Consider the following 27,321-nt stretch of genomic DNA (forward strand, 5'->3'; position numbering starts at 1 on the left):
CCCCCTATGTACAAGAATATAACTACTATAATACTACTCCTATGTACAAGAATATAACTACTATAATACTACTCCTATGTACAAGACTATAACTACTATAATACTACTCCTATGTACAAGAATATAACTACTATAATACTACTCCTATGTACAAGAATATAACTACTATAATACTACTCCTATGTACAAGAATATAACTACTATAATACTACTCCTATGTACAAGAATATAACTACTATAATACTACTCCTATGTACAAGACTATAACTACTATAATACTACTCCTATGTACAAGAATATAACTACTATAATACTGTTCCTATGTACAAGAATATAACTACTATAATACTACTCCTATGTACAAGAATATAACTAATATAATACTACCTCCTATGTACAAGAATATAACTACTATAATACTGCTCCTATGTACAAGAATATAACTACTATAATACTACCTCCTATGTACAAGAATATAACTACTATAATACTACTCCTATGTACAAGAATATAACTACTATAATACTGCTCCTATGTACAAGAATATAACTACTATAATACTGCCCCCTATATACAAGAATATAACTACTATAATACTACTCCTATGTACAAGAATATAACTACTATAATACTGCCCCCTATGTACAAGAATATAACCACTATAATACTGCTCCTATGTACAAGAATATAACTACTATAATACTGCTCCCTATGTAATAATATATAACTGGTATATTTTTGCTAAATTGTGAGGGAGTTCTTCTGGAGACCCCTCTTTTGTTGCCTCCTTTGTGGCTTCCATGGTAGTAGATCCTGATAAGTCAGAGGTGTCGGTACATTGAGGAGCTCCCACCATTACTGGTAATGTGATATGGGACAATAATATACCGCCCTGTAGATGCGGCTTGTGCTGGTTTCTCTGGTGTTACCTATTACCGTGCACATTAGTGAATACCTTTGAGGCTCTCCGCCATATGAAGTGTGTAGGATCAGATAATAATCCTGGTGATTACATTTCACTCATTTCCTCCTTCGGGAACAGGAAGGAACACATTAGTGGGATATATTAATTACAGCGGCAGACGTATATTGTAGGCGTTCGCCATCAGCGGGATGGAAGCTCTTTATGACTTGTGCCTAATGTTACTTTGTCTCTCTGCCAAGTGATTAAATATGGTTTAGGCTCCTCATAGATCATTTGGCTGCTTCAAGGTCCTTTAATGCCATTTATGCCTTTCAGGAGCCCTTTGGACATCGCCCGACTGAATTGCGTATGGCTGAACTGCGTCCGTCATTGATCGAGACCCCCCTGTATCCACCGAAACTGGTGTTACTGGGAAAAGATAAGAAAGGTGCATTTATTATATGACTACACTATCCATGTATTAGGGGATGGTGTAACTCTATTGGAGGTGCCCAATATGGTGGCCAACGTCAGTCCGCAGTCCGTCCAGGATCTTCAAGAAGAGCCAGAACTCAACTCTATGGAACAGGGCAACTAAAGTACTAAAGCATCAATCATTTTGCAGGTTGGATGGGGTTCAGGGGTCCCCATTTCGGTTCTTGTCTCATTGTTGCCACATTTCCATAGGATTGTCCAATGAGATATCTAAAGCTTCGAAATTCTTAAAGGGATTTTCCAGTCTTATGATATTGCTCCCCTATACTAAGGCTATCTACTGTATATAAGAATGGCTGGGGTACATGTATTCCAAAGAATGTTTTCTTTATAGAGGGTCTTCATGGGATTTGAGTGTAGGATCTGGCCCAAACGTCCCATCACCTCTCTATCAGTGTCTGATACAAGACGTCCATATGGTGCAAAATCGGCAACAGAAGGGGCCCATTGTATATTTTTGGTTTTCACATTCCTCTCCTCTATCCATCTAGGCAGTGAGGTTCCCGGAGATGATAAAGTAGTAATATTGGTATGACCTGCCGCGTCTCACCCCGTTTTTGTATCTTCAGAGTCTACAGATGAGTCGGAGATGGATAAGCACCATCATAACAGCGTATCATCAGGGACCTATTCAGACTACTCGCCTTCCCAAGCTTCTTCCGGATCATCTAACGCGCGTGTGAAAGTTCAGATTACTGCTAAAGAGGCCGTAAATAGCTCATTGTGGGGTAACAGGTCTGTCCAATCCCTAACTATGCATGCATACAGACCAGAGGGGGGCACATATTAAAGTACAGAGGATTGACATTATGAGAATTCCAAAAATTTTATAGAACTGTAGCGAAAAACTTTCTTTACTGTTATTCAAGTCTGTCGGGATAAGCTGCAATACCAGATACAGCCACGTAGACGAAAGTGGCGCTGTTTTTAAGTCAAACGTAGAACCTTTTTTGCTGTCATGTCATATCTGATTGTCTAGTTGACAAAAACACTGGATTGGGAGTTAATGTTTTTCTCCTTCTCTGTTTTTGCAGACTGACTCAGTCCTTCCCACAGCCCCTTGAAACAAAGCCATTGCTGAGCCAGCGAGAGACGGCGCCTATAGGAAATCTGCAGCAGCGCAATGACCGCCAGAACCTCAATGACTCATTCACCGAAAACTGGAACAACAGCTCGCACTACGACAACACCGGCTTTGTGGCTGAAGAAAACGCAGTGGAGAACGCGGGAGGTAACCCCATGCTGTCCTCAAAATCAAGAAGCACATCGTCTCATGGAAGGCGGCCATTAATCAGGCAAGACCGAATTGTTGGAATACCTTTGGAGTTGGAGCAGCCAACGCAAAGAAACTCTCAAGAAACAGATGTTTCACCAAGCAATCCTTGGCAAAATTGGACTCGGACTCCCAGTCCATTTGAAGACAGGACAGCATTTCCTTCTAAACTTGAAACCACCCCCGTCAATAGTCCATTGCCGGAACGGAAAGAACATAAGCCACAGTCATTAGAAAACCCAAGCACATTCTCTTCAGGCCCACCATGGGAGTTTCATGACACCAGCTCTAACCGGAACATGGGAAACGTATTTCCACATAGCCATTGCCGTCCAGAGTCTGCCAAAAACACCATATCGGTGAGCAAAAGTACAGAAAGACTCTCGCCATTAATGAAGGACTTGAAGACGGGCAGGTTCAAAAAGTCTCAGAGTATAGATGAAATAGATATCGGGGCATTCAAAGTGTACAACATACCCTTACAAAACTATGACCCAAGAAACATCATGCAAGGAAGCCATGACAGACCAGACTTGGGTATGCTGCAAGAGCATAGTATGTCTCGTAGTCAGTCGGTGCCGATGCTTGATGATGAGTTGTTGGGCTATGGAACCAGTCGAGGGCAGCAACAAAAGCCTACCACAAAGAAAGTCTACCAGTTTGACCAAAGTTTTAACCCGACGGGTGCAGTCGAAGTAAAGCCAGATAAGAGAGTACCTCCTCCATTTTCGTACAACCCTGACTACTCCTCCCAGCAAGCAAAGACGATGGCTAAAGATCTGATCAGCCCGAGAGCCTACAGGGGTTACCCACCCATGGAACAGATGTTCTCCTTTTCTCAACCTTCGGTCAATGAAGACTCCATTCCTCCTCAGTTTACAAGTCAAGGATCAAGACCGGGGTTCTTGAAAAGGGCAGACTCTTTGGCAAGTTCCACAGAGATGTCCATGTATCGAAGGGTGAGCGAGCCACACGAACTTCCACAGACTGATCGGTACGGCCGACCTCCGTTCCTCGGGGCTATGGAACGCCAAAGCAGCATGTCGGTGGCTGAATCTCAGTTTCTAAAAAGAAATGGTCGCTATGATGATGATCACAGCTCCTACCCAGACATGAAATCTCAAGGAAGCAGTTATCAAGTCAAAACTCTTACGCAGAGACGGCCATTGTCTGCAAGAAGCTACAGCACTGAGACCTATGGGACCGCTCAAACCCGTCCAGTTTCTGCCAGGCCAACCATGGCAGCACTGCTTGAGAAGATACCGTCTGATTACAACTTAGTTAACTATGGTGACAAGACGTCTGACGGTGACATGAAGACCAGGCAGAATCAGGGAAAAGTAGACGATAGCTGTAATAAAATGCCGCCAGACTGGAGACAGCAACTGCTTAGACACATAGAAGCTAGAAGACTGGACAGGGTAGGTCTCTTAATGCAACATGTTCTGATTTTTGCAATTTAGCAATCAAGATCATGATATATTAAAGTTCTGTTTAGGGGGAATGTCCTTGTTACCAAAGCCAACCATACACACGAGATAACTCTTACCTTACTGGGCCCATTGACATCCACCATCTGGACCAACACAGTAGGGTTATAGGTTGGATTGGATGGACCTGTATCTTTTTTCGACCTTCTCGGCCATGTTATTCCTGATCCCATATGCAAGTCAAATTGTCCCCAATTGACCAAAACCAGCCAAGTTTTCTCTCGTGGGTATGGCCAACTTTAGTCTTGCAATCTTTTTGGTCCTGTTCAGGTTGTTAACCATAAAGTGTGGTCTGAAGCTTAATAGCTGTCATCCAAATGCTTTATAGGCGGCAAGCTAATTTTCCTGGCCACCCCCCACGTACAGTGGACATGGCCACGTGTGTTGTCAGACTAGCTGTGGTGTGTCTCCAGTGAGAACATTGAATTGGCATTGGAATTGGTTGGCATGGCCAACCCTACTTTTCCCCCATATCATCATTTGGGGGAGGTAGAACTTCCCCATACACCTAAGATGGAAGGTCAGTAGACATTGGCAGACCTTTGTTGCCTATCCTCTTAATACATAACCAATGTCACTTGTGGCCCAACCCCTTTAGGTTCACAAGAACCAACTTTGGTTAAATTTGGTGGGATCTACTGACCATGGGCACTTGCATTCATTCTTCTAAGGCCTATTTTAGAGATATTTTTCATCATTTTTGGGATTTCCATAAGATGGATGGTACTTGAGGTTTCTGGAAGCCATTTACCTTCCCTGTTTTTGTTGAATAAGGACCTGCTTGGTGTAGTTATGGTGCAATATGGCAGCAGAGCAACTTTTGGCCTCTAGTAGAACCTTTAGGCCTTATTCAAACAATACTTTTATCTTTGTCCATTTTGACGGACTTGAATAGATGTGAATAGACCCCTAGACATTCACAGGTTATAAAAGGGTGTAAAAAAAATGGTCATCACTTGGAGGTTCTTCATGGACCAGCACGACCCTGATGGCCCGGTTGTTTGCATAAGGCTTAACTCTTTCAAAGGATTGTCCTTGGTGATATTTTTTGTCTCCTCCAAGCCAAACTCACCATAACAGATGATCATATGAGAATCTGAACCTTGCCTTATTGCTGTATACTTGTAGAATATGGAAAGAATATAGGACGATACAGGAACCAGGGACATCTGGCTATAGTTGGAGTCACCCAATGGTTCCAGTGCTGCAAGCCAAGCTAATCTTAACTTGGTGGCCTCCAACTTTGGACTTTCCAGATGTTGCCAACTACGACTCCCAGCATTGTCCTGAATTTGGTTCCTCTCAATACAGTAATATAAAGGTTACTATACCGTATGTGGCTTGAAATACTTGGGTTATTAATTTTGCAGCAGGACATTCATGACAGGTGTCTAGATCTAACATGTCTGAAAAGACTCCACCATATTGTAAACCAGGTTTGGGTAGATGATGGGACTTCATCTTGGTGATCCTTCTCTAACCACCACTGGGTGAACCTTACAATGGGTGTTCGGTGTTGACCCAAGGGTGCACCATTCTGAAGCTGAAGAGATGTTTCATAAGGGCAAAACTTCAAGTCGTTTGTGACCTGGAAAGTCTTCTGTATCACTACTATAGTTTGGGGCAGGCTGCACCCTATATACTGGTTTTCTCTCTTACCTATACACTGTACTCTATATAAGTAGACTGTCCTGTAGATTCGGCAGTGACCTCTAAACCCTCCATTGTGGTTTTCCAGGCAGTTAAGCAGAATGGATCTCTCTATGTCAGTTCTGTAAGTCTATCAGTCTTACTGTATCCGTGTGTTATGATCCTTGTTTGCTGATGTCTAACCCAGAATGTGCTTCACCTCTGTTAACTCTTCTAGCTTTGTTTGTGCGGTATACCGTGCAGCATGTGTGTTCATACCCTGTCACCCCATTGTCTCCTCCATTCAGAATGCTGCTTATAAGCACAACACCATAAGCCTTGGCATGCTGCACTCTGGAAACCTCCCAGCAATGCATGATGGCAAAAGCATGACTTATACCATGCCTCACTCAGCTAACTACCAAGATATACCTCTCTACTACGTAAGTATATGGGCCGAAGCACCGTAGACCTAACCAGTACTACAAACACTAGCTGGAGGCAACATGTAGTAATCCGTGCTTTCAGCATCTCTGCTTGCTGTCAGTGACAAAGCTGGAAACCATTGTAGCCAGGGGACAGTTTGTTACAGACATCTAGTATATTTCAGCTTCTGCATATTGGTCTATTCAGTGACAGCAAGCAGAGATCTTCATTGGAAAGTTAAAAAAAATTTGCATGGTATAATGATTAAAATATGTAAAAAAATTTGCAATAAATTGTAAAACTCTCAAGGGCTATGTGAGCGAATCCAGCATATCTACTGTGCAGGGAGTGATCAGTTCAGTGTTATCCATTTGTAAGGGACTGTGATGGGGTCAACATCCACCCCACGACTGTAATTATGTTCCTTAAACTATGCAGTTTAGTGATGATCCCATATATGATGCTATTATAGACACTATACATTAGGAGAAAGTGTGCAAGGAGTGATCAGTTCAGTGTTATCCATTTGTAAGGGACTGTAATGGGGTCAACGTCCACCCCACGACTGTAGTAATGTTCCTTAAACTATGCAGTCTAGTGATGAGCCCATATATGATGCTATTATAGACACTATACATTAGGAGAAGGTGCCTTAATGCTCAGCCAGCCAAACATGCTTTTGGAAGAGGTGTATGAGCTGTGTATGGCACTGCTTTGGGGCACTGTGCACCCTGTTGCATTTGGGATATGGATCAAATGTTACAGTTATAGGTCAACATTTAGTCCTGTGAACCCAATGAAGGCCATGAGGTTTAGAATATATATATGTTCCACATCATAGCAATAGGGACTACAAACGATGAGTTGTATCTATGCCCAAGGGACAGCGTCTATTGCACCAGGGCCTGACAAACTAAGGCTCTGTCATGTCCGGAAAGACCGACTTCTAAGATATCTCAGGATAATAAAAATGCCCGATGGATAAGTCGACCATGTGACCTATAGGTCACTTATGGATTGTAATATGAGTACAGGCTTTTCCCTGAGGGGGGCACAAACATATGGACAATAGCTCAGTACATGCAGAGAAGATATCTTTGTAAATTAGAAGTTCATTTCCTGCTAAGATGTATCCTTATACTATGGGAACGATGCTGAGCATTGGCGTCCAGCCACGTGGAAGGTTCTCTGCAGGCATTTTAGGATAAATTGGACTCTATCTTTGTCCTCCATTAGCCGGACGGGGAGCAGATACTCTCATTACATTCAGTTCAGCGACAATCACTAATAAATAGAAGAATGTGACCTACATCTGATACATCCATCTACCGCATAGACAGTTATAGTACATAGTACTATGAGAGAAAGACATAGATATAGGATGGATAGATAGATGATAGATAGATAGATAGATAGATAGATAGATAGATAGGAGATAGATAGATAGATAGGAGATAGATAGATAGATAGATAGATAGATAGATAGATAGATAGATAGGAGAAAGATAGATAGATAGATAGATAGATGATAGATAGATAGATAGATAGATAGATAGATAGATAGATAGATAGATAGGAGATAGATAGATAGGAGATAGATAGATAGATAGATAGATAGATAGATAGGAGATAGATAGATAGATAGATAGATAGATAGGAGATAGATAGATAGATAGATAGATAGATAGATAGGAGATAGATAGATAGGAGATAGATAGATAGATAGATAGATAGATAGATAGATAGATAGATAGATAGATAGGAGATAGATAGATAGTTAGATAGATAGGAGATAGATAGATAGATAGATAGATAGATAGGAGATAGATAGATAGATAGGAGATAGATAGATAGATAGATAGATAGATAGATAGATAGATAGATGATAGATAGATAGGAGATAGATAGATAGATAGATAGATAGATAGATAGATAGATAGATAGATAGATAGGAGATAGATAGATAGATAGATAGATAGATAGATAGGAGATAGATAGATAGATAGATAGATAGATAGATAGATAGGAGATAGATAGATAGATAGATAGGAGATAGATAGATAGATAGATAGATAGATAGATAGATAGATAGATAGGAGATAGATAGATAGGAGATAGATAGATAGATAGATAGATAGATAGATAGATAGATAGGAGATAGATAGATAGATAGATAGATAGATAGATAGATAGATAGATAGGAGATAGATAGATAGGAGATAGATAGATAGATAGATAGATAGATAGATAGGAGATAGATAGATAGATAGATAGATAGATAGATAGGAGATAGATAGGAGATAGATAGATAGATAGATAGATAGATAGATAGATAGATAGATAGGAGATAGATAGATAGATAGATAGATAGGAAATAGATAGATAGATAGATAGATAGATAGATAGATAGGAGATAGATAGATAGATAGATAGATAGATGATAGATAGATAGGAGATAGATAGATAGATAGATAGATAGATAGATAGATGATAGATAGATAGATAGATAGGAGATAGATAGATAGATAGATAGATAGATAGATAGATAGGAAATAGATAGATAGATAGATAGATAGGAGATAGATAGATAGATGATAGATAGATAGATAGATAGATAGATAGATAGATAGATAGATAGATAGGAGATAGATAGATAGATAGATAGATGTAACACAAAGGGGTCCTGCCTTTTGCCTTGTACTATATATGCAGTGTGTATATATATATATATTTCACCTCCTGGATGCCCCTTGTCTCCGCACTGTACGTCTATGTATGCAGCTTATTATACCCCCCAATCCCTCAGGCTATAGTAAGCAGACACTTTGTATATACCTGTCTGTATATCTGTATCTGTGTCTGTCTGTTCCTGCCGGAGCCTTGTGATGTAATATTTTGTCTCACTGATTTAACCCTTCTATGTCACGTGTCTAAGTACAGATGCAGTGTCCCATATGTCCCATAGGCCCATGCTGCGGGGTAATGGATCCATGTGATAAATATCTACATGTAATGCTCTCATGGCTACAAATCATTACCCAAAAAGTAATAGGATTTTAATTAAGGGTGCGAGCTCTGTGAGGTGTGTGAAGGCTGCGGGATCTGCAAAATCTGTGAGGACTGCAAGATGCCGTGCACAACCTCACAGCCCTAGAGAACCTCCAATTATAAAACCACTTGTCATAAATGAATAGTACACGTGAATAGAAGTAATTAATCTGTTTTTTGCTCCACTGATCGGGTTGAGCTACTTTTTACATAGAAGTCTATGGAAAGAAGACAGGAAGGGGAGAATTCTGCTGAAAAAGACAAATAATTGCAGCTGCTAACTCTGCTACACGGTGAGTGCGAGCGCTCTACTGACAATGCTCTGACTTCAAGATAAGACTACCACTGCACAGAATGAGGCAATTATTCTGCCCGCAGTAATCTCCTCCTTAGACTTCTACGTGTGAAGCTAAAGACGGATATGGAAATCTGTTTCCTTCTCCATATATCAGGCTGCTCTCCTCCTCCTCCTCCTTATATTCACTCAGGCTGCTTATGTTTATAGCATCCATATTTGCGTCACACAAAGAAGTCTATGAAGAGGGGAGAAGGCAGGAGGAGGCCATCCAATGGTAGTCTTATCTTCAAGGTGCAGCAGTGTCAGAAGAGCTCTCTCTCAATCGCGGTGTAGCCAAGTTTAGCAGCTGTATGTTTTTGTGTGCCCTTTCCCTCTCCATAGACTTCTATGTAAAATGTCACCCATCTTCCCAGGTGCAGAAGGAAACAGATTTCTTTAATAAGATACAGTCCTATGAAAAAGTTTGGGCACCCCTATTAATCTTAATCATTTTTAGTTCTAAATATTTTGGTATTTGCAGCAGCCATTTCAGTTTGATATATCTAATAACTGATGGACACAGTAATATTTCAGGATTGAAATGAGGTTTATTGTACTAACAGAAAATGTGCAATATGCATTAAACCAAAATTTGACCGGTGCAAAAGTATGGGCACCTCAACAGAAAAGTGACATTAATATTTAGTACATCCTCCTTTTGCCTCTAGTCGCTTCCTGTAGCTTTTAATCAGTTCCTGGATCCTGGATGGTGGCCGAGCATGGACAGCCCGCTTCAAATCATCCCACAGATGTTCAATGATATTCAGGTCTGGGGACTGGGATGGCCATTCCAGAACATTGTAATTGTTCCTCTGCATGAATGCCTGAGGATTTGGAGCGGTGTTTTGGATCATTGTCTTGCTGAAATATCCATCCCCGGCGTAACTTCAACTTCGTCACTGATTCTTGAACATTATTCTCAAGAATCTGCTGATACTGAGTGGAATCCATGCGACCCTCAACTTTAACAAGATTCCTGATGCCGGCATTGGCCACACAGCCCCAAAGCATGATGGAACCTCCACCAAATTTTACAGTGGGTAGCATGTGTTTTTCTTGGAATGCTGTTTCTTTTTGGACGCCATGCATAACGCCTTTTTTTTATAACCAAACAACTCAATTTTTGTTTCCAAAATGAAGCTGCCTTGTCCAAATGTGCTTTTTCATACCTCAGGCAACTCTATTTGTGGCGTACGTGCAGAAACGGCTTCTTTCTCATCACTCTCCCATACAGCTTCTATTTGTGCAAAGTGCGCTGTATAGTTGACCGATGCACAGTGACACCATCTGCAGCAAGATGATGCTGCAGCTCTTTGGAGGTGTCTGTGGATTGTCCTTGACTGTTCTCACCATTCTCCTTCTCTGCCTTTCTGATATTTTTCTTGGCCTGCCACTTCTGGGCTTAACAAGAACTGTCCCTGTGGTCTTCCATTTCCTTACTATGTTCCTCACAGTGGAAACTGACAGGTTAAATCTCTGAGACAACGTTTTGTATCCTTCCCCTGAACAACTATGTTGAACAATCTTTGTTTTCAGATCATTTGAGAGTTGTTTTGAGTAGCCCATGATGCCACTCTTCAGAGGAGATTCAAATAGGAGATCAACTTGCAATTGGCCACCTTAAATACCTTTTCTTATGATTGGATACATCTGGCTATGAAGTTCAAAGCTCACTGAGGTTACAAAACCAATTTTGTGCTTCAGTAAGTCAGTAAAAAGTAGTTAGGGGAATTCAAATCAATAAAATGATAAGGGTGCCCATACTTTTGCACCGGTCAAATTTTGGTTTAATGCATATTGCACATTTTCTGTTAGTACAATAAACCTCATTTCAATCCTGAAATATTACTGTGTCCATCAGTTATTAGATATATCAAACTGAAATGGCTGCTGCAAACACCAAAATATTTAGAACAAAAAATGATTAAGATTAATAGGGGTGCCCAAACTTTTTCATAGGACTGTATATTACAACAAAGTTTCTTATATTCAGCGGTACTATTTATTTATGACAAGTTGTTTTCTTATTGGCGGTATAACTTCGGGCCTGTGCGGGGGGTTTGGCGCTCGGTGTCAGTGTTATTCACTTTTTCTGACCTGTTATAAAAATAACTTGTGGGAATATATTGTCAAATAAAAAGCCAAATAAATTCTTCTGGCCTGGGAAGAGGCGACTCCAGCGTGACACAACTTGTAATAATCCTGTGTAGGTGGCAGAAGCCGCCGCTGTCATCTGTAATTGGGAAGCGGATGAATCAGCAAGCAGTCGTTCGGAGCGGTTCAGGGGCTGCTAAGTCGTAAGTCGGAGATTCGCGGGTCACAGCGGAAGATTTTTACTTCAATCCTTTCCCCATTCAGGGATCCAGATTGCGTCCCGCTTAATCAATACGTTATTTAATGTCTCATTCTGTAACGTAATTGATACAATGTAACAGAACTCCAGGCGGTATAGTGCACTGCAAAAGTATTCAACCCCTCCTAAAAATCCAACAGATTTGTCTGTACCACAAATAACTCCGCACTCACCATTCATAATGTAAAAAATAAAACTCAAAAAATTGCATCTTGCATAAGTATTCAACCCCTATGGGACCCCTTTTGAGACTGTTACCTGCTATGGAAGTTCCAGGTTACCGAAGACGGAACCTGAATTTTTAAAAATAATTTTGCAAACAGACTTGGATGATATTTTGTGCACACAATCCCTATGCAGACCTCTGTTTCCATACCATTGACCCTGCGTGGTCCGATACCGCGGTCAGGCCTTACTTTGCTTCTGCTGCCCCATTTTCTACAGACAGAGGATTAAGGAAAGGTTATATCTATAGGATCAGACTGCAAAGGGGTTGTTTGTAGTCTGTAACCATGGAGATGCATAGATCTGCATAGGAGCTGTATACACAAAAGTGCAGGATACGTCTCATAGGCCTGAATAGATTGGTTGTCATGGAGGATATTATGATGATGTCACAGGATACGGGGAAGGGGGGTTGTATTTCTAGATATATTTATGGTTCTACAGGGAGACGCCCTCTCGTCCTTGGTATGTAATATTCTATCCGCCATGTGAAGGTCTTATTGGCTGATATATCACAAATAAATAACCTTACACGAATAACAAAGATCACAAAGTGACACAAGTGTGTGAGGTGACCGGCGCCTCGCCTTGTGTATCATATACAGTCACACAGAGGATCAATGGGGGTCAGACTAATAAACTAATGAAAATTGTCTATCTATCTATCTATCTATCTATCTATCTATCTATCTATCTCCTATCTATCTATCTATCTATCTATCTATCTATATATCTATCTCCTATCTATCTATCTATCTATCTATCTATCTATCTCCTATCTATCTATCTATCTATCTATCTATCTATCTCCTATCTATCTATCTATCTATCTATCTATCTCCTATCTATCTATCTATCTATCTATCTATCTTCTATCTATCTATCTATCTATCTATCTATCTATCTATCTCCTATCTATCTATCTATCTATCTATCTATCTATCTATCTATCTATCTATCTCCTATCTATCTATCTATCTATCTATCTATCTCCTATCTATCTATCTATCTCCTATCTATCTATCTATCTATCTATCTCCTATCTATCTATCTATCTATCTATCTATCTATCTATCTATCTCCTATCTATCTATCTATCTATCTATCTATCTCCTATCTATCTATCTATCTATCTATCTATCTATCTATCTCCTATCTATCTATCTATCTATCTATCTATCTATCTATCTATCTCATATCTATCTATCTATCTATCTATCTATCTCATATCTATCTATCTATCTATCTATCATCTATCTATCTATCTATCTATCTATCTATCTCATATCTATCTATCTATTTTCTATCTATCTATCTATCTATCTATCTATCTATCTATCTATCTATCTATCTATCTCCTATCTATCTATCTATCTATCTATCTATCTATCTATCTAGCTATCTATCTATCTATCTATCTCCTATCTATCTATCTATCTATCTATCTATCTCCTATCTATCTATCTCCTATCTATCTATCTATCTATCTATCTATCTATCTATCTATCTATCTATCTCCTATCTATCTATCTATCTCCTATCTATCTATCTATCTATCTATCTCCTATCTATCTATCTATCTATCTATCTATCTATCTATCTCCTATCTATCTATCTATCTATCTCCTATCTATCTATCTATCTATCTCCTATCTATCTATCTATCTATCTATCTCCTATCTATCTATCTCCTATCTATCTATCTATCTATCTATCTATCTATCTCCTATCTATCTATCTCCTATCTATCTATCTCCTATCTATCTATCTATCTATCTATCTATCTATCTATCTATCTCCTATCTATCTATCTATCTATCTATCTATCTATCTATCTATCTCCTATCTATCTATCTATCTATCTATCTATCTATCTCCTATCTATCTATCTATCTATCTATCTATCTATCTATCTATCTATCTCCTATCTATCTATCTCCTATCTATCTATCTATCTATCTATCTATCTATCTCCTATCTATCTATCTATCTATCTATCTATCTATCTATCTATCTCCTATCTATCTATCTCCTATCTATCTATCTATCTATCTATCTATCTATCTATCTATCTATCTATCTATCTATATATCTATCTCCTATCTATCTATCTCCTATCTATCTATCTCCTATCTATCTATCTCCTATCTATCTATCTCCTATCTATCTATCTATCTATCTATCTATCTATCTCCTATCTATCTATCTCCTATCTATCTATCTATCTATCTATCTATCTATCTATCTATCTATCTCCTATCTATCTATCTCCTATCTATCTATCTATCTATCTATCTATCTATCTATCTATATATCTATCTCCTATCTATCTATCTCCTATCTATCTATCTCCTATCTATCTATCTATCTATCTATCTATCTATCTATCTATCTATCTATCTCCTATCTATCTATCTCCTATCTATCTATCTCCTATCTATCATCTATCTATCTATCTATCTATCTATCTATCTCCTATCTATCTATCTATCTATCTATCTATCTATCTATCTATCTCCTATCTATCTATCTATCTATCTATCTCCTATCTATCTATCTATCTATCTATCTATCTCCTATCTATCTATCTATCTATCTATCTATCTCCTATCTATCTATCTATCTATCTATCTATCTCCTATCTATCTATCTATCTATCTATCTATCTATCTATCTATCTATCTCCTATCTATCTATCTATCTATCTATCTATCTATCTATCTATCTCATATCTATCTATCTATCTCATATCTATCTATCTATCTATCTATCTATCATCTATCTATCTATCTATCTATCTCATATCTATCTATCTATTTTCTATCTATCTATCTATCTATCTATCTATCTATCTATCTCCTATCTATCTATCTATCTATCTATCTATCTATCTATCTCCTATCTATCTATCTATCTATCTATCTCCTATCTATCTATCTATCTATCTATCTATCTATCTATCTCCTATCTATCTATCTATCTATCTATCTATCTATCTCCTATCTATCTATCTATCTATCTATCTATCTCCTATCTATCTATCTATCTATCTATCTATCTCCTATCTATCTATCTATCTATCTATCTATCTATCTCCTATCTATCTATCTATCTATCTATCTATCTCCTATCTATCTATCTATCTCCTATCTATCTATCTATCTATCTATCTATCTATCTATCTATCTCCTATCTATCTATCTATCTATCTTCTATCTATCTATCTATCTATCTATCTCCTATCTATCTATCTATCTATCTATCTATCTATCTATCTATCTCCTATCTATCTATCTATCTATCTATCTATCTATCTCCTATCTATCTATCTCCTATCTATCTATCTATCTATCTATCTATCTATCTCCTATCTATCTATCTATCTATCTATCTATCTATCTATCTATCTATCTCCTATCTATCTATCTATCTATCTATCTCCTATCTATCTATCTATCTATCTATCTATCTATCTCCTATCTATCTATCTATCTATCTATCTATCTATCTATCTATCTATCTATCTCCTATCTATCTATCTATCTATCTATCTCATATCTATCTATCTATCTATCTATCTATCTATCTATCTCATATCTATCTATCTATCTATCTCCTATCTATCTATCTATCTATCTATCTATCTATCTATCTCATATCTATCTATCTATCTCCTATCTATCTATCTATCTATCTATCTATCTATCTATCTCCTATCTATCTATCTATCTATCTATCTATCTATCTATCTCCTATCTATCTATCTATCTATCTATCTCCTATCTATCTATCTATCTATGTATCTATCTATCTCCTATCTATCTATCTATCTCCTATCTATCTATCTATCTATCTATCTATCTATCTATCTCCTATCTATCTATCTATCTATCTATCTATCTATCTATCTCCTATCTATCTATCTATCTATCTATCTATCTATCTCATATCTATCTATCTATCTATCTATCTATCTATCTATCTATCTCATATCTATCTATCTATCTATCTCCTATCTATCTATCTATCTATCTATCTATCTATCTATCTATCCATCATCTATCTATCTCCTATCTATCTATCTATCTATCTATCTATCTATCTATCTCCTATCTATCTATCTATCTATCTATCTATCTATCTATCTATCTATCCATCATCTATCTATCTATCTCCTATCTATCTCATATCTATCTATCTATCTATCTATCTATCTATCTATCTATCTCCTATCTATCTCATATCTATCTATCTATCTATCTATCTATCTATCTATCTATCTATCTCCTATCTATCTATCTATCTATCTATCTATCTCATATCTATCTATCTATCTATCTATCTATCTATCTATTTATTTATTTCCTATCTATCTATCTATCTATCTATCTATCTCCTATCTATCTATCTATCTATCTATCTATCTATCTATCTATCTATCTATCTATCTATCTCCTATCTATCTATCTATCTATCCATCATCTATCTATCTCCTATCTATCTATCTATCTATCTATCTATCTATCTATCTATCTATCCATCATCTATCTATCTATCTCCTATCTATCTATCTATCTATCTATCTATCTATCTCCTATCTATCTATTTATCTATCTATCTATCTATCTATCTATCTATCTATCTCCTATCTATCTATCTATCTATCTATCTATCTATCTATCTATCTCCTATCTATCTATCTATCTATCTATCTATCTATCTATCTCCTATCTATCTATCTATCTATCTATCTATCTATCTATAGTTACATTTTCCATGTGATTTATACGTTTGTTATCAAATTTCCGCCACATTTCTTCACATGATTATGAGGCCAGGCGGAAGGTCTGACGGGCCCATTACAAGTTTGTGGGTTTCATTGGTGTCCATCATATGATTGATCTGACGTTTTCTTATTTCCTTTCTTTCTACTTTTCTGACACAAAACGGGAAACATACTGAAGTGTGAACAGAGCCTAAGTTACTTCTTTCTTTTCTGACTAATTCATTTTTCTCACTCTCAGACTCCATCGCAGCAGAGCAACATCCTCGACAACGGCCAAGAAGACATATCCATCAGTCAGTGGAATCCTTACCCGCTGGGACGAAGAGACGTGCCACCCGAAACTGTCGCCAAGAAGGTACATGAATGATAGGCATTGTCACCTCCATGCTGAGTGGGTGGAGTCTACTAGTGTGATGTCGCCGCACTGATGCTCCTCCTCCCCTCTCACATCATGATGTTCTTTTACATATTCTGAAGGAGATATTCTGCAGCTGCATCTCCCTCCTCTCCCCTCTAAAATTTACTGTATTACACTATATCACTGAGGGAGTTTGTGGAGGGAAAGGGTAACTTTAGGGTGGCTGAGAGAGATGACAATTTCCCCTACAAAAAAATAATAATAATAATTCCATTCACATGTACTATTAATGTGCCTCTTGCCAAAAGTTCAGGGCCTTTAAAGTCCAATTTTACCAAAAACAATTCACCAAAGTAGATTATTTCACTATTGGCGGACAGATTGGTCACAAAATAATCTGCGTAGCAACGAATCTCCAGCGCCGATGCTTTGTGCAGGAATTCCTGAGCTCCGTGTATTCCTCCTTCCTATTCATCTTGGCTCGGCAGGAGCCGTGACCGATCTAATTACAGGTGGCTCGTGAGTGCAGCGCCCCATGTAATGCCCTGACTGCATGAGGTCTCCGCTGTAGCCGAGCGGCTGAGAACCAGCAGCGGGCATCTGAATGAATAGCATCACTCAGGCCCTCAGGGCGCAGCCCCCATACAATGCAGAAGTCCTTGTAATTCACCGCAGATTGCGTGCAGGCTGAAATTCATCGACCGGCCGCTGTATTCAAGCGCGTCTACAAAAATGACACAAAATATATCAACCCTCTTGGCAAGTCGTAGAGAGATTGCATTAAAGGAGTTTTCCAATACGTTGTTATAGGCTCAGAATGAGTTAATAAAAAGCAGTAGTCCACATAGGGGCATATCTATAGGGGGTGGCAATGGCTACTGGACCCTGGAACGTGAGGAGGCCCCAAAGGTCCCTCTGCCACATAAACAATACCTTAAAGGCCACATGGTAGGTAGGGCCCCCATTACAGATTTTGCATTGGGGACCAAGAGCTTCAAGTTCCACCTCTGATCCCGTTACATTTGTGTTCCGGTATTTACCGATCCCTCATCCCACCTCAAGCACCAAATGCAGTGGTGTCTGGATTGAGTAGACCTTCTGGGCTTTTCCTGTGTGTTATCCCGTGGCCATGAGGGATCCGTTAAGGGCCAACTGCTTTTTGATCCCATTCTGAGCCAGACATCCCCTTTAAGAGCGCGCAGTAAGATTTATCTTCCTAGAAGATGATATTCTAGTGTCGGCCATGATGAAATACTTTATGTCTGATGATCAGGGCTCCAGCTCTGCCGATAAGTTCCAGCTTTAATGGAAAGACCCATCCAAGCAGTAGGGTCAACAACTCTTGTTCCCTTGGCTTCCTTCACCAGTTGTTTTACAGAATGTTTTGACCCCAAAAAATCATTGATGCCAATAAAAATTCTGGCCAGAACTCACACTGAGGGCAACGAGTGCTCCAGATCTGTAGATATGTCCCAACTATGTCTCCTTGTAGGAGTACGAAGACTTGAAGGCCACATATTCTCCGCTAGGAATTCTGGGCAAAAAAATGTTCTTTCTTGGCAATACTTACCTATCCTTCCCAATTTCAAAGTGGACACCGAAAAAGTTGAGTCAATATGCAGTTGATCCCCAAATTCCTGAAGTTTCCAACTCTTCCTTCCTCCCCATTGGTTGTCCTTTCGACCTTAGGACTTGATGGTGGATGGCCCCTTGTATCTCAGACGCAGGTCCAAGCAAAATGTCAATGGATTTTCTTGGGATCCTCAGTTGGTATGGTAGAAGTGCCTATACTTACCCCCTATATGAATCTGATATCTACTGAAGATCTGGTTCCATTGAGGTCTCATTGGTTGTAGGGCCAGTTTCCATATCATGGAGATCTTCATCATTCCATACTTGGTCATCATTTTAGACCATGGTTAGGTTATGTATGGCCAGCTCTGGCTCTTACCCTCGCTCCATAGCTTGCAGTAGGCATCATTTGCTGGTACCATAGACGCCATTGCATTCCTAGAAATCATTGGGAACCTTCTAAAGTCGCCAGCAGGGGGCATCATGCACACGAGAGGTCCTCTTCTAGTGGAACGTGTGAGATGTACTGTAATAATTGCTTCTTTTCAGCTTCCTGAAGCTTTGCCTAACGGGTTACATTACCCACAGGCAGGTAGCCATATCCAGACCCTGATGGGATCGCAAAGCCTGCAACACAGGTCAAGGGAGCAGCCGCATTATGACGGTGGTATGAACAAAGTGACGATCCAGCAGTACCAGTCTCCACTGCCCATCCAGATCCCCGCTGCACAAAGAGGCCCTCAGTCTGGACGCTGCTTGATACAAACAAAAGGACAGAGGAGTATGGATGGATATCCAGAGCAGGTAGGAATATATATATTTTTTATTTAAACCAACACTAGGGGGAGCTTTAGAGCCTACTGTGAACTGTTTATACATTGAAATTTACAATAAAAGTGTGCAGTAAATTGATAGCTCCCCTAGTGGTGTCTGCAGGTGCCAGAATTGTGTTTAATTCTACTTTTTTCATGTTCTACTCTTCACGTTTCCCTCCTAATAGCCGTCACTTTTTATTGCCCCCAGGTTACGCCATATCTTTATTCAATAATAAGGACATACGCCGCAAACCATCCGCTCTAATCGCACACTATATCAAAGCAATAAATCAGCCGTTCGAGGCGAAGACACCGACCGCACTTAAGATTCAGGCAATCGAGCCGCGCCGCTTTATTACCTTCTGATAAAATTATAGAAAATGCCATAAAATTGACAGCTTTATGTTGATCTATTCCTTCATATCTTTTTGATTTCACCGCTAAAATCTATAAAGGTTGTGACCCTGAAAAAAAGGAACGTATTTTATGATGAAATTTGGGCATAATTCTCATTTGGTATGAAATCTCAGATTTTCGGATCAGATATAATTATAGAATGGGAACCTGTCCAGGTTTGTTCCATTTCTGAACATTCTGTCCTGATAAATTTCTCGTAACTTTATAGTCTTTCTGACACAAAGCTCCAAATCTCCTGCATAGACCTACAGCAGACTGATAAAACTGTACCTGCCGGTAGGCACCACTAGAGGGAGCTCAGTAGCTTACTGCATACTGTTTATACCCTGTACTCTATGATAACATAGTATACAGTTATCTGTTGAGCTCCCTCTAGTGGTGGCTGTAGGAAACCTAAATTTTATCATCTAAGTATGAAAACTATGCAGGGGGTTTGGAGCTCTCTATCAGAAAAATGGAGCTCTATCCTTTATAAATGCAAATTAAGGAATTTATCGGCTCAGAATTTTGGACCTAAAACAACATAATAATAAAAAGTGAAGATACATTAAAATTGAAAAAATCTACATATAGTAAATCCAAAATCTAAATCTTTTTATGTAGATTGTGAGCCCCATATACTGTAAGTATCATAATGTACATTTTTTTTCCTATCACTGTGTCTTTGTAGTATGGGAGGAAAGCCACACAAACACAGGGAGAACATACAAACTCCTTGCAGGTGTTGTTCCTGGTAGGATTCGAACCCAGGACTCCAGCGCTGCAAGGCTACAGTGCTAACCACTGAGCCACCGTGTTGCCCCTAATCTCATAATATATCTGTATAGAGTCAGAGCTTTTATCCTCTGCTTCTCTATAGGGATAAGTGATAATATTCTGTCTACCTGCACCCACCACTAGGGGGAGCTCAAAAGCTTCCCTCATATCACTTGATGGCTGTGATTTCGCACAACGTAACAGAATTCTGGATCTTTTTAGGCTACAAAAAGGACTACTTTACACCCAATGAGAACATTTTGGAAATATTTGTAAAGTGATCAGTTGTGGTATATTGTGTCCTGCTGTATATATCTGTATCACTGTCTTCTTCACTCTCTCTCTCTCTAGTACTGTGTCAGGATAGAAAAGAACCCAGGCCTTGGATTCAGTATCAGCGGTGGATTAAGTGGACAAGGAAACCCATTCAAACCGTCCGATAAGGTGAGTGGGGGCGTCACTGTACCGGCACCGCAGCTGTCATGTGTTTTTTTTGATAGACCTGCACACTGATGTGACTGGGGGTCTGATCACCACATGTACTTTCTGTAGAGTGAAGGAGGGTTTGTGGCTTGTTCATCCAGACCAATGTGCCACATAGGAGAGAAGGTTGTTACAGCTCTGGTATCAGAGTAACAAGTCTATAGGTGTTTGCCAATCTGGCCAACTTCAAGAGGACCCTTCACCACCTCCAGTAGTTTCCTTTCCTGATTCTGGCACAGTTGGACATTGTTCTCTAGCCCCCACCGATCCAGTTAGTTTTGGTGCCTGCTATGCTAACTAGACTCCCTAATGTCCAGTGGGTGGTATCAGGCAGAAGCAGAGGTGTCAGAGCTCTGAGCCACGCCCCCTTCCCAGCTCCTCCCTGACACCATCCACTTGACATTAGGGAGTCTAGATAGCATATCAGGCACCAAAATTGTCAGCACAAATTGCTCAGGAATGGTGAGGGCTAGAGAAAAAATTCCAACTGTGCCAGAATCAGTGGAGCTGGATGAAAAAAAGATGGAGTTGGTGGAAGGGGTGAAAAGTTTGCTTTAAGCTTGATCAGCCCTTCTATAGATCCCATAGTAGCCACATTGGTGGCTTGTAAGCCCTTGCTCATGACGTCATTAGAAGTCATATCGGTTCATGAGCTCCATGATCAATGGAGGTTTCTGTACTAGGACCTCAAAAGTAGGTAAACGTCAGCCTGAAAGGGGGTGTCCTGGGAGAGGAACGAAATCAGTGACATTCTGAAGGTCAACAATGGGTTGGAGATACAAAATCCCCCTGTAGATGGTTATTCATGGGTCAGTTGGGGGAACCAAAGAAAGTGACTTTTTTTTATTGGTTCTTTGTGTTGTTTTTGTTGTGTGTTGGACTTGTGTATGTTTTTGTGTTAAATGACGTATGATAGGTATCCGTAGTATGGTCAGTCTATATGGAAGGGAGATGGGGGCACAATGGGATCAACCCTAAAAATCCAACATGGATGCTTTAGTTTCCTCCCCCACCCCTAGAGATTAGAGAACCGCCAGATGTACAGATGGCAGCCTAACAATTATGGGGTTGGGGGCTCAGATTTGGTATGGGAGACTCGGACTTTCTATTAATTGTCACAGGGATTGTATTTGTATCAGATGTGTTTTGATGCTTCCTTTTAGGGTATGAATCCATTTTAATCCAGTTTTATGACTCGAATGTCACCGAAATCTAGATACAAATAAACTTTGCCTACAGTCTTCATTAAAAATCTCTTACCGTAATGTGTATACAACTCCTATGCAGGTCTGCATACGAGCTGTATACACACATAGACTGCAGGCAAAAATGGCGGATTTCTAATTTAAATTGGTTTGGAAAGGTGGACATACCCTCTAAATTAGGAAGCCTGTGACTATAGAAACCAATGGGAATTTATTACTGTTCTCTGCATGATCGTCTATCCCATAGTGATCCAACGTCTGTGACCATGTGCAGCATCGGGGCGTCAGTGCCCCGTGTGTCGTTGCGGTCCCCATTGTATCACGTGTCTGTGTCACCCCCATTGTGCAGTACTGAGGTCCGTGTCATCGGTCAGCATGGTTCTCCTAACATCACATCTTCTGATATTAGCCGCCTCCATTAATTTGCTGGACACCCAGAGGCATCAAGCTTGAGTAGTATTCAGTATAGAGGACTAGTGAAAGACTCCTAACCTATGTTACTTCTGACTTATAGGGTATCTTTGTTACTAGGGTTCAACCTGATGGACCAGCATACGGTGTGCTCCGGCCCGGGGACAAGATCCTACAGGTAAGAGTCTCATTCCTTACTGCACAGGCCTAGTGGACAGTGCGTGGGGGTCAGGGGTGACATCTGCATGGTGAGTGCATGGGATCCGCAAGGGGGGGGAGGGGGCCGCTGGACTCATGTGGTCGCCATCTGATGCTGTGAGTACAGAGGATTACCAGTATGGACACCGGTATACCCTGAGCGAGAGGTGATAGCCAGGGCCAGGTCTAGGAGCGTATACCTCAGGGTCTATTGGTGCACTGTATGGCAGTATCTTATAAGAAATCATCTACTGTATTGTAAAAAGGGAGATGATATTATGAGCTGCCGTCTGTATAGAGTGAAGATCCGTACGGATAAATGGAAATTCTCTAAGGTAATATTGTATCCCCAAGTGATGGATAAGAGACTGCAGATAATACAAGAGATTCTATTGGGAGGTTTCCATTTATGTAGATAGATAGATAGATAGATAGATGATAGATAGATAGATAGATAGATAGATAGATAGATAGATAGGAGATAGATAGATAGATAGATAGATAGATAGATAGGAGATAGATAGATAGATAGATAGATAGATAGGAGATAGATAGATAGATAGATAGATAGATAGATAGATAGATAGATAGATAGGAGATAGATAGAGAGATAGATAGATAGGAGATAGATAGATAATAGATAGATAGATAGATAGATAGATAGATAGATGATAGATAGATAGATAGATAGATAGATAGATAGATAGATAGATAGGAGATAGATAGATAGATTTATAGATAGATAGATAGGAGATAGATAGGTAGATAGATAGATAGATAGATAGGAGATAGATAGATAGATAGATAGATAGGAGATAGATAGATAGATAGATAGATAGATAGATAGATAGATAGATAGATAGATAGATAGATAGATAGGAGATAGATAGATAGATAGATAGATAGATAGATAGATAGGAGATAGATAGATAGATAGATAGATAGATAGGAGATAGATAGATAGATAGATAGATAGATAGATAGATAGATAGTCCAAAATTCTGTGCTGATCAGTTTCACATTACTTTATTATAGAGTTCTATTTCAGATACAGAGCTCCAAAGTCCTTCAATAAAAATAGACCTACATGATCAAATTCTACCTTCCTGCTGCCACCACTACAGGGCACCTTGGAGCTTAGTGCCTCCTGGTAATTGAGTGAGCTCCCTCTAGTGGTGGCTGTGAACATGCAGCATTTTATCACATCACTTGATATGTCCATGGAGAGGATTTGGAGCTTTGTATCATAAAATCATCATAGAGATATATTATGAACTGTATCGGCACAGGACCTAAAAGGTGTCAAAATCCGAACACTCCCTTTAAGACATGAAAACGTCCTACTCTGGATTCTGATTGGTTGCTGTGCTGCGGAAGGGGTTAATGTTTTATTTTTATTTTTTTTATAATAAACACAGAAAGTGTTCCGGCTTTATAAATCTCCACAAAACAGGATGGTGCGAGGGTTTTAGTTGCTAGGTAACATCCCTGACTGATGGCGTTCCTATTGAAACGTGTCAAGGTTACGTGAAAATAACATTTAAGCGGAGACGAGCGGCTTTACGGCTCAGCTCATTATTTGCTTTGAAAACTTCTCTCCGTCGATGTAAGTGGTATATTGTTTTGTTGCGCAGGTGAACCATAAAATAAGCGCGACCTTCAAGCCTGAGCGCCGCGTCTTACCCTGGATACCGCGCGCCTTCCTACGGCTAATGCCCGGCTCTGTTTATACAGTAAAATACTGTATGCAAATCAGCAGCGGCAGAAGGTTCCTCCGCAGTATCCGAGCGGGGCGACTTATTCTGCCAATTATGCTTAGCAGTAAGGCATATTAAATTAGTTTACAGCCATTACACAACCTTCCTGAGCGCTGCAGTTTCTTGGCAGCCCCAGAGCGTATAGGAAGCAGTAAGTAACGGCGACTAATTTATTGCCCGCCATCGGAAAGTCACAATTTAAAGTCCGTTTTTTTAAAATTTCTGAGTTATTTCAGTGTCCTACATGGGTGATAACTAAGGATACAGCCATTACAGTGCTCATAGAGGTATCAGTCTTCACTGATTTGGCATTCTATTCCTGAACCAGGAAGATTAGGATGAAAATAAATATGTTTTTTGTTCTACATAGAGCAGTACAGCTGTGTAGTGGGCTTTGTGGTTGCTGTAGTTTGGGATCCCCTAATTGTAAAAATGCTCCCCTAGAGTGTCCTATTAGTATTAGAGCCCCGATAGTAATAATACTCTCCTAGAGTGTCCCATTAGTAATTGTGCTCGCTATACTGCCCTATTAGCAATAATGCCCCCAATAGTAATAATGCTCCCCCACAGTGTCCTATTAGTAATAATGCTCCCCTTGTTCCCACATTAGTAGCAGTGCCCCCAATAGTAATAATGCTCCCCCACAGTGTCCTATTAGTAATACTGCCCTAGTCCCCCCATATGTAATAGTACTCTATAGTAATAATGCTCCCCCACAGTGTCCTATTAGTATACTACTGTATACTGTATACTGCCTTATTAGTAATAGTGCCCCCAATAATAACACTCCTCCAGAGTGACCTATTAGTAATAATACCACCAATAGTAATAATGCTCCCCCACAGTGTCCTATTAGTAATAATGCTCCCCTTGTTCCCACATTAGTAGCAGTGCCCCCAATAGTAATAATGCTCCCCCACAGTGTCCTATTAGTAATACTGCCCTAGTCCCCCCATATGTAATAGTACCCTATAGTAATAATGCTCCCCCACAGTGTCCTATTAGTAATACTGCCCTAGTCTCCCCATATGTAATAGTACTCTATAGTAATAATGCTCCCCCACAGTGTCCTATTAGTATACTACTGTATACTGTATACTGCCTTATTAGTAATAGTGCCCCCAATAATAACACTCCTCCAGAGTGACCTATTAGTAATAATACCACCAATAGTAATAATGCTCCCCCACAGTGTCCTATTAGTAAAAATGCTCTGTATACTGCCTTATTAGTAATAGTGCCCCCAATAATAATGCTCCCCCACAGTGTCCTATTAGTAATACTGCCCTAGTCCCCCCATATGTAATAGTACCCTATAGTAATAATGCTCCCCTAGGGTGTCCTATTAGTAATACTGCCCTAGTCTCCCCATATGTAATAGTACCCTATAGTAATAATGCTCCCCTAGGGTGTCCTATAAGTAATACTGCCCTAGTCCCCCCATATGTAATAGCACCCTATAGTAATAATGCTCCCCCACAGTGTCCTATTAGTAATAATGCTCCCCTAGGGTGTCCTATTAGTAATACTGCCCTAGTTCCCCCATATGTAATAATACCCTATAGTAATAATGCTCCCCTAGGGTGTCCTATAAGTAATACTGCCCTAGTCCCCCCATATGTAATAGTACCCTATAGTAATAATGCTCCCCTAAGGTGTCCTATAAGTAATACTGCCCTAGTCCCCCATATGTAATAGTACCCTATAGTAATAATGCTCCCCTAGGGTGTCCTATAAGTAATACTGCCCTAGTCCCCCATATGTAATAGTACCCTATAGTAATAATGCTCCCCTAGGGTGTCCTATAAGTAATACTGCCCTAGTCCCCCATATGTAATAATACCCTATAGTAATAATGCTCCCCTAGGGTGTCCTATAAGTAATACTGCCCTAGTCCCCCATATGTAATAGTACCCTATAGTAATAATGCTCCCCTAGGGTGTCCTATAAGTAATACTGCCCTAGTCCCCCATATGTAATAGTACCCTATAGTAATAATGCTCCCCTAGGGTGTCCTATAAGTAATACTGCCCTAGTCCCCCATATGTAATAGTACCCTATAGTAATAATGCACCCCTAGGGTGTCCTGTTAGTAATACTGCCCCAGTCCCCCCATATGTAATAGTACCCTATAGTAATAATGCTCCCCTAGGGTGTCCTATAAGTAATACTGCCCTAGTCCCCCATATGTAATAGTACCCTATAGTAATAATGCTCCCCTAGGGTGTCCTATAAGTAATACTGCCCTAGTCCCCCATATGTAATAGTACCCTATAGTAATAATGCTCCCCTAGGGTGTCCTATAAGTAATACTGCCCTAGTCCCCCATATGTAATAGTACCCTATAGTAATAATGCTCCCCTAGGGTGTCCTATAAGTAATA

The 27,321-nt window shown here is 39.6% G+C and overlaps 1 protein-coding gene across 1 annotated transcript in view; it reads left to right on the forward strand.

The window, feature by feature from the left end:
• The window catches only part of LRRC7 (leucine rich repeat containing 7), a 195,687-nt gene that overhangs the window by 151,132 nt on the left and 17,234 nt on the right, over positions 1-27,321 (forward strand). The window contains exons 19-26 of the mRNA XM_075287244.1: positions 1,241-1,352; positions 1,969-2,134; positions 2,434-4,093; positions 6,100-6,234; positions 17,205-17,321; positions 19,446-19,700; positions 21,236-21,328; positions 23,087-23,161. Of these exons, the coding sequence (XP_075143345.1) occupies positions 1,241-1,352; positions 1,969-2,134; positions 2,434-4,093; positions 6,100-6,234; positions 17,205-17,321; positions 19,446-19,700; positions 21,236-21,328; positions 23,087-23,161 (2,613 nt within the window). The remainder of the gene's footprint in view (positions 1-1,240; positions 1,353-1,968; positions 2,135-2,433; positions 4,094-6,099; positions 6,235-17,204; positions 17,322-19,445; positions 19,701-21,235; positions 21,329-23,086; positions 23,162-27,321) is intronic.

Source organism: Leptodactylus fuscus, chromosome 9 (assembly GCF_031893055.1).
Source record: "Leptodactylus fuscus isolate aLepFus1 chromosome 9, aLepFus1.hap2, whole genome shotgun sequence".
NCBI classification, from domain to species: domain Eukaryota; kingdom Metazoa; phylum Chordata; class Amphibia; order Anura; family Leptodactylidae; genus Leptodactylus; species Leptodactylus fuscus.